The sequence below is a fragment of the Stegodyphus dumicola genome, chromosome 1 (assembly GCF_044657685.1).
Source record: "Stegodyphus dumicola isolate Sdum_Otavi_A_Nest chromosome 1, ASM4465768v1".
Taxonomy (NCBI): domain Eukaryota; kingdom Metazoa; phylum Arthropoda; class Arachnida; order Araneae; family Eresidae; genus Stegodyphus; species Stegodyphus dumicola.
The window spans coordinates 73,996,972-74,009,825 of record NC_140768.1 but is presented as its reverse complement, the minus strand read 5'-3'; the positions used below and the strand labels follow the sequence as shown (position 1 = coordinate 74,009,825).

The following is a 12,854-nucleotide window of genomic DNA, read 5'->3' as shown; positions in this document are numbered from 1 at the left end:
GATTTTCTTCCTCTTCTAGCGCAAATGACAATAGAGCCTGGTGCTTCACATGCCATTAACATTTTTTTAGAAGTACTTTAACAGAGGCGGACCTATTTTCGGCTCTTTCAGAGTCCTAAATGTTCGTAAAGCAACTGGTATGGAACTGTTGATTAGATAAACGATTTTAATTACCGAAGTACGATCTGTGTGGCGTTGAAAAATGTGTATGTGTATTGTAATTACTTTATACTAATATAACTTCTAGTAGTGATATTTGGAAGTACTTTCAAATTCAGCAAACAGTAATTGATTAACTTAATGTTTCTCCCAACCCTTTATTACGTCATGTATAAAATTTCATAATTTTGGGTTGACGGTTAGAGCTGTACGCAGCTCTGATTACTGTAACATGAATTATGGATACCTTGTGCAATAAGATATATTTGAATGCATGAGCGACATTCATTGCTAATTTGCTAATAGTCTAACTAATCTTTGTTATATCTGCATTGAGTGTTTTATTTGTTATTAAAGTTGTTAATTTATATATGTGCGAGGTTTTACAACAGTTTATCGAGTATAGTTCTTACTTGTTTCTGTCTTTGAAGAATACTTTCGTCATTAAAGGAAAGAGACCTTATAAAATTGTTGCTTGTTAGTGATCTTGACCCATAGATGAATTAAATACAATTGTATTGCTTTATACGTAAGCATTCGAGAGTTGTATAAGATATAAGTTGAATTATATCCTTGTAATTTTAAATAGTTCCTTTCCTTTGATAATAAATAAGCGCATTAATACATTTATTTATATAGTAAATGATTGCTAGTCTTACATTTTCAATCGTAACTGACAGCATATGATCTATCACGAATGATTAATGGCCGGTGGAAAAGAGATAAAAGATTATTAACTAAATTCTATGTGATTAAAATGTTTTTTGTTCAAATATTTGTCTTTGAATATAAAATTTTCAGAGACTATCTCTTTATATATTTGTTTATTTATTTTCAGTCCACGACGTAACATGATATTTACATAAATAAAACAAATACCACAGATGCAAGAGGCGTTATTGTGTTTTTCATTCAGGAGAATGTATAATGACTGCCTTCATTATTTAGCAGCATTTGGATACACTTGAGAATATAAAATCATGTTCCTTAATAAAACAAGTTTTACATATATTTCAAAGAAAGAAATTCATTTGACATTGTCTAAAATATACAACACCTTTTTTCTTACTTAAATATAATGTGCTGCTTTTATGGTAATATTTTTTAACGCTGTCAAACTCAAATGTGCTATAAAAACTGTTGGTTTTCATTAAATTTCACAGAAATAAAAAAGAAAATAAGATAGAATAAGTTAAAATAAGGTAGAAAATGTTTAGCGTAGGTGTGTGTTCTTAAGTCACATGAGATTTAAGAAAAAAAAGAGGAGACATTGTAGCAGCATTCAACCTTCAGTCTTTTGTTTATATCTGTACGTAGATGTTTTCGTATTTAAAAAAATTGCTCCTTTCCTTTTATGTATTCTAAATGTTTTTTCCTGTATTTTGAGTCAAATATATTTCTTCCATTTGTAATTATTGTTATGCTGATTTCATTGTTCAAGAGTATCATTATTTACTTAAAATTTGCTTGCCTTTGCTTAATTCTTCATATCTACTTGTCTGTTGAAACGAGTTGTGCAAATAATTATAGATATCTTCTTGCAGTTGTTATGTATCACATTTTTCCTGTCGCTCTATTATTATATTGTAGTATGCTGGATGTCCCAGATACATGTCCTTTACGTTTTTAGTTGAACTTATTGCCTAAAGTTAATATTTCATCTTCGAGCCATTTCGGACTGGAGATGAATATTACAATATTATGAGCATTTTATAAATGATGAAATAGTGGATATAATTGCACAAAAGACTAAGTGATCAGGTAATGTTCTTGGTAAAGAAGATTGAAAGGCAGAAGAGAATGGAAACCTGTATCGCGCATGAAATGCATTTGTTTCTTGCGCTTTCTGATTTCAAAGTATTATAAAACAGCTTGAAGAAAGCATGTATTGGACTCAGAAAATATCCATAAGATTATGTAATGTAGTCGATACTATGAAGTATAAAAATACTTACATTTTGTGAACAATAATTCTCATAATCAAGAAAAATTATCTTAACCCAAAACTCTACAAAATGTGGCCTATTTTTGAACATTTAAATAAAGTATATCAAAAAATAATTACTATAGATAAAGATATTCCCATAGATGAAACTTTAACTTTGTACAAAGGACGTTTATTCTGGCGTCAGTATATATCTTTGAAAAAAAAAGCAACATTTGGTATTAAAACATATAATGCTAAAGAAATCTAGTACTTTTATATATGGTGATTTATTATACAGAGTGTCCTGTAAATGTTGCAACAAACGTCTGGGGGAGGTAGGGCACATCATAAGGATTAAAAATTGCATAGAAACCCCTGCCCGGAAATGTCATTGGCAAGTTGTAGAAGAGGTAGAAGATGGGAAAGGAAACAAGAGAGTGATTAATTTGAAACATTTATTGGACGTGAATATAAATGGTGTACGACAGCATGAAGGCTACAATATATGCTAGACGTTTGCACCATCAGACGCCAAAGATGCCTCACATTGACGGGCCATTGATTGCCGAACATGTTCAAACACCAGGAGTTTCTTTGCTTGTAGCAGCTGCGCAGGCGAGTCTTGCCACGAGATCCATTTAAGACACAATTAGATCGTAATACATGATACGTTTGATGGCTCCTCACAAAACGAAATCAAGGCTGGATAAATCTGGTGAGCAATAGGGGCCAGGGAACCGGTTCACTATGCCCAATCCATCGATGCGGGAATGATCTGTTCAAATGGCTACAAACATTCAGTCCTAGATGAGCAGGCACCCGAACATGTTGGAAACACATGTTCACAAGCTCTTCGTTCATATAGAGTTTCATGCTCTTCGTATGGTGCCTACCGCTCGAACGAGGCTATCCTGACTTTCCACTAGCACTTACCTGCACAACGCCCTCTGGCAGAGTACAGTGATGTTTTTGGGCAGGGGTTCCTATGCAATTCTTAATCCTTATGATATGTCATATCTCGATCAGAAGTTTGTCGAAGAATTTACGGGATTCCCTGTATATACTGGAAAATATACTTTATTTCATCCTAAATTCTTATTTTTATAGTACCTTTACAAGTTGTTACATTTCTAATGATGCTATTATCGAAACAAGGTTACTGCATCGGCTTAGATAATTATTATACTTCAACATAATTATCTGATATCCTTTTGATTTATCTGAAAGGTGGGATTTGTTAGACAAAACGAAAGAAATTTGCCTCCAGCACTGAAAAATTAAAAGTTAAAATCTGACGAATTTACATCATTTAGAAATGGGAAAGTCCGTGCTCTGAAATGGAAGGACTAAAGGAAGCAAGAATGAAAATAAAACCAAAGGTCATAATTGACTACAGTAAAACGATGGCAGATGTGGATCTGTAGACTAGCACCTGTCTAGTTATCAAGTAGCAAGAAACTGTGGTAAAAATATTATAAAAAAATATTCTTTCATCTATCAGACCAAGCTGTTTTCTATGTCTTTCAGGTTTATAAACACGAAGGAAGAAAAAAATTACATTTAAAGTTTAGAACGGATTTGATCTATGAAATAATTGATAAATATCATACTTTTTCCATTTTTAAACAAAGTGGTCCATTGAATGAAGCATCATCAAGTCGTTTATTTGAACGCCAATTTCTGGAACTTACACTACCGCCTAAGAATACACCATTTAAGAAGAATGTAAATGGAAAACGAATTAGAAGAGAAACGAGGTGTTATTACAATGACTGCAATGTAGAACTTTGCATACCATGTTTTAAACAATACTGTACCCAGGAAAATTATTAAATCTTTGAAAAACTGTTATACAGGATGATTATAATTAAAGCTCCACTTTGAAATGGTTATAACAGGAAAACTACTGGACCAAATATTATAGAACTTGCTAAATCGTGTAAAGAAGCTCATGGGAATTTATTCTCCGAAAAAAAAGGTGTTTAAAACCTCTCTACTAGGGTGGGGGAATGGCACTGTATGCAATATTGTTAAACGAAATAAGGGTCGTAATGTAACTTAACGCTTTCGTTACACGGGTTTAACATGTTGTATACCCTTAAGAAATGTTAACCTAAACAAAATGACTATTTAAGGCGTTAAAGACGATAACAATCGAGTGAACTATCAGTGTAACGGTAAAATCCGTCCGTGAAAGCCACAAATTAGCAATTAGAAAATGTGAGATCGCAAATCACTCGCAAAAGTGTGCGCAATCCGAAAATCGTTTTTTACAGATTGCTAATTTGTGATTTTTGAAGCCTGCATTCGGCCCTAAAACATGAAGATATCGATTTAAAACGTTTTTAATCGTTTCTGAAAGGAAACTGCTTGTGGGGTTATGTAAAATCCCATTGGCTTGTAATTGGTTTACGGCAGCTCTGTTTATGTTGATAATCTAAAGAATTTCGTGGAATTGAAAGATGCCATACATCGACATGTCCGTAACATTCCTTCTAATACGCTACAAGCTGCTGTTGAGAATGCAGTAATGCGATTTATATCGCTTTCGGAAAATGGTGGACGCCACATGGAACATGCTTTGTAACACGTTTCAGAAACAATTAAACACACTTTAAATAGATGTCTTAATGTCTTATTCTGTTTATCCATATTCCGTACAGTGCCATTTTCCCCTGGTGGTGAGTTTTTGAACTTTTCTTTTCACGGAAAGTAAATTCTAATGACATCCTTTACACGATTACCAAGTTTGATAACATTTAGTCCAGTTGTTTTATTTTATGACCAGTTCAAAATGGAACTTTAATTATAACCACTCTGTAGCTATAATTAATATTGAAAGACAACATCATCGTAATGCAGATAATAGTGTAAATTATTTAAAGCTTATACAGTTTTCTGTCTCAAACTTTACATATATTTCTTGAGCTTGGGTGTGCAAGGAAAGCTAAATGGAAATAAAATAAGATAATTAAATAATATACATATATGTGTGTGTGTGTGTGTTTAAAAAGCGTTAAATTTAAGGGAAAATATAGTATTTTTATAGAAATCGTTTTAGAGCTTATAAAAATAAAACTTCAATAAATCATTCTGGTGATTTTGCAAAATTTTTTCAAAAATGTGCGACGAGTAAGGGGTTAAATAAAACATAGCCAATTTAGGATTTTAACGTCATTTTCAGTGTTTTTTAACTTAAGCGGTACTCTATTTGCGAATTAAATTGTCATTTTAAAATGATGATTCAGAATTATACATGGGATGGAAGAGAGATTGGCTTCTTCCAAATCTGAGAGTGATTGAGACTCATTTGGATTCACTCAGATTCCAAATGAATGATTTAGTTAAGAAAGGACATGGAAGAGCATGAATAGTATTTGGAAACCAATAAAATATCATTGAATATTCTCATGAAACGAAGCAAATAGTTGTCAAAGTAATGGTTTTTTTTTCTCATTTTTCTTGTATTTATTTATTTTAATTAAGGTGCTTTCAATATCAGTGAAATATTACTAGATGATATCAGTTGAAATATTTGAAATTTAGCTAGTTTAGGTAAACCATATCATAAAGTGAGTGAGTAAAATCTTTGTTTTATATACAGCATAAGATGAGACATTTAGAGCAAAAACTAGAAATAAGGAGAACGTATTTTTGGTGTCTTCAAATGAGACGAAAATTTAATTTTTTGAAAATAGTTCTCTTTTTGCTTCAAAACAACGATAGATTCTGTATCTATGAAAGCTTGAGGCATATACCTTAGATGTGATTTTTACCTATGATATAATGGTAAATTTGTTTGAGTTTTTAAAATAGCTTTAGCGTAATATAAACGTTTCTTAAGCTTTAAATAATGCGTAATTAATTTCAAATTAATTTGTAGATCAAGTATATTCTTCTTTCAGTTTTTTATGATCATTTCACGAAACTTTCAGAGAAGCTGTGATAGTTTTATTTGGAATAAACTGGCTAGAAATAAGTGAGGTAAAGGAACTGTTTTGCCTTAGAAAGGATACACGTATTTAATTATTTTTCCTTCTCTTTTTTCCATTGGCATAACAACCGGTCAGCTGAATAAAGTACTCCTCAGCACAGTCGGTCTACGAAGTAACTATATATATGAATACAACGGGAAATGAAGAAAATTCTAGCCTTCTTATGACATCTGTTCATTTAAAAGACGAAACTGTATTTTGTCTTTTATGCTGGAATTACAGAGAAAATTTTCTTTCTTCCGAGTCTTGAAGTAATATTTTAGGAAAGTTGTTATATACATCACTTTCTTCACGCATTTATAGCTTGCTGACTAAAGTAAGTGTTGTAAAAACTAAAATATACTATTGAGTAAAGTTGAACAGACTCAAATAAAAGCTGTCAGAATACTGAGTCAATCGAAACTTTGCTTGAAATTCTGCTTACCTAGTAACTTAAATTTCTTCAAAATTTAGCTCAATGGGACAGTAAATAGAATCCCTTTGGAGCTAATATTGCAGAAAAGGGTTCCCAGTCGCTTCCTGCCATGCATCTGAACGGCTAAGAAAACAAAACTACATCACAACACTATATTCAACGTTTTGGTATTTGAGTAAAATGTTGCGACAGGAAATTCATCCTTCAAACTGTTTGAGCAAAAGAGCTTTACTAGGCAGAATTGCTTGATGCATTTTGTAGCCTGCAATATGATATAACGTTTAGAAAGTGAATGATAGATCTAAAAGTGCATAGCCAAACCGTCTTTTCTGTATGGGAAATATTACAGTTTTCGCACAGATTGTTACAAATTTGATTAAATAAACAGACTATTTCTTTATTCTTTTGTAGATGGCTTATTGTGATCACTTACCCTTAATATCTAGTTTATGTGTAATGGTAGTATTGATTATTTAACTGGGTAGTATTGATTATTTAACTTGGTAGTAATGATTGGTAGTATTCATTTGGTAGTACTGATTATTTAACTTGGTAGTATTGATTGGTAGTATTGATTATTTATGTTCCTATTCCTGTTGTAAGAATCGAAAGTTGTCTGTCAACAGCGTACTTTCTTGAGTAAGTTTTAAAATTCTTCTCCTTCTATCTATAACTGCCACTGTATTAATTCTCTAATTTGCATATTCTAAACAATGCAAAAGGTTGAGGATTTTCTGGTTAAGAATGCAGTGCATAAGATGTCTGTGACAAAAACGTTTTTACGGCATTAACATCCTTAACACGCTAATTATACAAGAGAATCACCCAGTGGATGTAAATTCTAGTGCACCTCAAAATAAAAAGACAAATATGAAGTGATATAATTAGCCAAAACAGAGCATAGCCATATAATAAATTTACGAAAGTTTATGTGAAAACGATAATTTTACTGATTTCTAGCTAAGGAAACAAGTATTATATTTGAAGGCTGTTTATAAAACTCGTATTAAATGTATCAATTCTCATAGGTTTATCTTTTTAGATTAACTAATTTGAAGATTAATTTAACTGTTTACGTAACATAAGAACTGGTATTTGAATTCCATGCACCAAAAAGAATTATACACTTCTGAATTTCCTAAATCGTCGATAACAATAATACGTTTTTGATTTTATAAAATAGTTATTTTAAACTACACTACTGAATTAATTAGATAAAAGAAAATGTTTCTGCTGAACATACATTATTCTATATATAGGATGAGTGTGTAAACATATTTAATATACCAAAATAGGAATCACTTTGTTTTCTCAGATGCGAATTGTATGAACTTTTAAAATTGCGCATTTAAAATAACGTAAGAAAAGCTCTACATTCCTGTTCAAGCAAACATTGTTCTACATTGTTCCTACGAATTCCTGTTTACAAATTTCTGCAATGAAATGCATTTTCTGAAATATTTAATCAAATCAACTATACATATAATAGCGAAATATTTGTTTGCTTAAGGAAATGTAAATTTTGAAGGACTTTTGCTTTGTTGTTTTAGATGAAACGAACTGGAATAGGAAGAACTTTCCGGGTAAAAGTTTATGTTTTACGAAATATTTTTAAAGACAACACACTATTTACATTAACGACTTATCTCTTTGTAAGCATATGCACATTGTAAAATTTCAAATAACATACGAATAATAGTTAAGAACGAAGCTACCGTTCCAGGAAACGTAAATTATTTATTTTAATAAAGTTTCGCAATATTTTAGGATGTTTGTGTTGTTTGTATGATTTAACAAAATGCTAAACAGAATTTTAAGACAACGCTGTTAAGATTCAGGAATTCGAAATTAATGTATTGTTAAAATTTTTTCCAATTTTGTACTTTTCCTTCTTGGCGTTTTGCATTTGGAATATAGTTACATTTTATCAAACCGTTTAATTAATCAAAAATACAATTCCCTTTTCTGCAAATATTTATTACGTACTACACGGACTAACACGTGTACATTACAAACTTCCATACAACAATCGAAACGTGAGGTTATATTACATAAACAGTCCCCACTGAGTGTACTTTCAACAAACACGTATATATAGATATATATATCTGAAACAACACTTAAATTTATAAACCACCTTTGAACATTAACGCTGTCCTTCTTCCTGAACATATTTCGACGACAAACACCGATTCTATGACAGAGGATAGGCACGACTTGTTCCGCACACTTAAATATCACAGACTGGATTAGAAAGTTTTACATTTATGGAGTATTCCATCGTCATCCAAGAGGAAGCTTGGATCTGGCGAAATCCGACATCCTGATGACGGCTACAAAGTAGAGGAGAAAGCGCAGAATCCAGTGGACGGAACAAAGTTTTGAGGAGTGATTTTGGACTGAAAATTAAAAAAAAAACTTTCAATGTTAATCTGCAAGATAAGTTACATTTTATACGAATATACATTGAATTTCTAATATGGTTCTTTTAGCGAAACCATTTTTACTTCCTTGGATGAGGTAAAGGAAGTATTGTAATCACTAAAAATTTCGGGTATCATATTTAATGAAAATATCAATTTTGATCGCTCTCGAATCCCTTTAAATGATTGTTTTGCGTGACATCTGTTTGACAGGCAGAGAAAATACTATTTTTTCCAAAACGGCTTGGATTTAAAATGTACTCAGAAGAGGTTTTTTTTTTTCAAACGTACAGACGTCATGAATGTACGCATATATCTCACATTATTCATAAACGATTACCCGTAGAACGTTGCAATTTTGTATATAGGATTGCTATGACATGCAGTTGTGTCACATCCCTTTATTGTTGCCAATCGGTTGCACCAAATATGTATTTATGCACACACACACTCTTTTACCCGCTTTGTTGAGTTCTGTGTTTTTATTCTTATATGTTGGTAAATTGTGCATTTTTTGATTTAAAAGTTATTGAATTATGTTGTTCTTATGTTTTAGTTAAAGATTTTGCCTTTAGTTAATGTGCACGCAATTAACTAAAGGCTATTAAAAGTTGTAGAATTATCAGAAATTTAAAAGTTTAAATGGCACTGGTCCTAACGAAGCCGCCATTTGTTTGCATTTGTAACTCTTGGTAGAGTAATGAATTAAGTCACCGAGTGTACCAGTGTCCTTTTTCCCCAGTGGGGTCAAAAGTTATGTTTCAGTTTTGTTCACCGAAAATTTTAGCGTCAAGACATTTAACTGTTTTTAATAGTATTTTGTGTTTTAAGTTTTTCTGTATTTTACAACATTTAATGAAGATGCTTTGAGTTCTTACGTATTTTTGTCTTGCCGCGAAGTGAGAATTGAATAAAAAACAGAAATATATCTCTAATGAAATTCGAAATAAGTTTAAATGAAATGTAGCAAAAAATATGCGTAATTTAATAGGCCGTACAAGGAAGTCATGTAACGTCCTCATCAGCTTGTAGGGTTTATATTTATTTTAACTAACATTTATTTTAAGTTTAAGCTATCTTTCCTGTCAAGCCTTACTTTCCCCTGGAATTGCCAATGCCAGAGTATGTGAATGTTAGTAGAACGCGCAAAGTATTCAAATTGTCAGCGGAAGTAATTTGAGTTAAATAGAAGGGAAACGAGTTCGAAACTGTGCTTTCTTGCTTCACGAGCGTGAAGGTTGCTAGGTAGAAATTTAAGAACCGCGCGTTTCGGCCTGTGTGCTTGCTTCGACAGTTTCAACTTTTTATTCAGAAAGTTTGCTGAAATCTCAGCTGTATCTCAAAACGCGGTTAAGTTAGTCATGTCTAGAGAAGTCATGTCACTCGTAGGTAGTGACTTGTTAGTTATTCATTTTTAGTTGTACTTTTCGATTTTTAGTTAACCGCCAGGTCGGTGTAGTTTGTGAGCGTCAATTGAACGCATCTGTAACTTTTAAAGTGGAATAAAAAGGGAGTTAAACCCTTCTCAAGAGTTTGTGTAATTCCAATTCATAGCAGTCACTACTATTGTTGCGGGAAAGTTGGGGCCACGCTACATCACAAGCTTTTTAATGTAGCTATTTGAGTGTTTTTTGAAACTGTTTCATAAACAGCATTAGTGTGGGTTTCTTTGAAAGCCTTGGATTGAGAAAATAATTTATTAAATATATTACATTTGAAATCCACCAGCATGGAACTGTTAGCTACATGTTCTTGAGATTATGAAATTGTGGTTAGTCATATGTTGTAGAGATTTCTCATGGGCAATAATTATGATTAATAATTTCATATGATGTCATTTCTAGAATTTTATTGATTCCACCAAATTTTAAATAAGTTTCCTTCTCTGAAAGTTGTTTTCTAAAAGTGTTTTTTAATGCATATTGCCAACTAGCAATGCTGAAACTTAGGAAGTTATAACATCTTAATCACGTTTCCGTGTAATATTATTATATGTCCGTGCTACTCTTTTTTTAACAGAATACAATTTTAGTTCTTTTAATTAAGAAAATTAAATTTATGTTGTGTTACTCTAGTAACATGGTTATACTTAATTGGAAATGATATGTTGCTCATTTCTTCGTTATCTAGCATATGGCACATCTACCGACTGTTGGGAAGTCAAATTGGTTGTAGTCCTTAAGCTTAATGATTAAGCAATTATTAATATTGATTCCCAATATTTTACTTGAATAGAATTTATAACTTACGTATGACGGGCGATGTTAATTATATTCTCAAAATTAAAGACGAGTATAAAGAAAAATAATTCACATACAGAGGTTTTTTCGAGAAGCTGGTCACAGTCTTTATTTCTTTAAATATTTATCTCAGATTTGCATTTCCTAAATGCAAAATTTATGCAGGTATTAATGAATGAATTTATTAAAGTAAATCCCTTTTTAATAAAGTTACTAAGTGATTCCGAACAAAGTCTCATCTTGTTGGGGGAAAATGCCTTGTTTTAACGATCAATGGTTTATTTTTGGATAAAATAAAACCTATCAACACTTCGGTTGGCCATATGAAAATATACATTACGAATAGCTCCGTGAATTTCGCACAACACTGAGACACTCAGACGGCCGCTAATTACTCTAACTATGACTGGAATGAAGGCTAGTGAATAGCAGAACTTTGACCATAATGAAGGTTAAATTCTTTGTTTAAAAGGTTGAAAAATTTTGCCCTTTGAGAGACAATTTTTATATTGATTGTCTCAATATAACCTGGATAGTGATTAGCGATGCTGACTGCCGTACCGACGAGCCCGAATTCGAATCCCTGAGAAGGCATGGATGTTTGTATATGTATAATGTCTATGCGGCATGGGGCACTTTAAATATGCGGCCAGCGGAAAGTCCTCACGACAGGTTATGGTAGGAAAAGAGGAGAGCAAGACTCTCTGATCCCTTCGGGTGTGGGTGTCACTCCTTCAAAAGTGGGGGTGGAACTGAGTAAATTCGTATTGTTACTTGTATGGTGCTCAAGGCTGTTGCCAACGGCAGTGCAGTCTTGCTCTCCTTGCCACAAGGAATTTCTCTATAGTCACTGTCAGACAAGTGAGATAAGCCACAATACATCAATTAATATGACCTACATGATGTATTCTGGAGATTACATAAAATGTTAAATTTTGCAGTTATGGAACCCTGCTACTTCTAGTTTTGAAACATCTCCCATAAAATTATTTTTCCTTTTTTTTATAAACTTTGAGAATAGTAAGTACAAGTCTAGGATCAACATTTAAAGAAATATATACTATGCACATTTTACAAAGATTGTTAGCTTGTGGTCACTGATAATAAAAACATAAATCCAAACGTTTTCATGATCACTAAATATATTTCTTTTCTGCACCTAAATGAAATAAGCATTAGTGGTAACTCCATTTGAAAGGGTATCTTGACGTGCTGCATGCTTGACGACATGCTTCAACTTAAGCTGAAAAATGAAATGTAAAAGATTTCACTTTTTTGTTCAATTTTTTTTTCGGGATAACAAGAAAAAGCAACTAAAATCCCTTTCTTTCTTTATTGTGTAAACAACGCAAAGCTCTGGATCTAGAAAGGGGGAATCGTAAACATGAAACTATCTCATTAAATTCCTCATCGGTATTCGCGAGGAAAGGATTCTTGCTGCTGCGATCGAGATTCTAAATCATTAGCTAGCGGCGTTAAATGCCACTTTTATGAGTCTCAGTCCTTCCCCCTTGCCCGCCCCCTGTCACGGGAGAGAGGAATCGGGGTGGAAAATGTTCGTGTGCTTCACTAATGCACCTCCGAGGGTCGTAACGTGGATTCGGATTTGCAATGCGCAAAGGACAAGGACGAAGGTAGTCCTCATTTTGTTCTTTTCGACTACAAGATGGATGATCATTGTACCTCAGATTATTT

The 12,854-nt window shown here is 32.5% G+C and overlaps 1 protein-coding gene across 2 annotated transcripts in view; it reads right to left on the bottom strand.

The window, feature by feature from the left end:
• Positions 1-8,452: 8,452 nt before the first annotated feature.
• The window catches only part of LOC118194999 (cell adhesion molecule 1-like), a 308,441-nt gene continuing 304,039 nt past the window's right edge, over positions 8,453-12,854 (bottom strand). For both annotated transcript variants that reach the window (XM_085816246.1, XM_085816247.1), the window contains exon 6: positions 8,453-8,895. In XM_085816246.1, the coding sequence (XP_085672372.1) occupies positions 8,780-8,895 (116 nt within the window). In that variant the 3' untranslated portion in view covers positions 8,453-8,779. The remainder of the gene's footprint in view (positions 8,896-12,854) is intronic.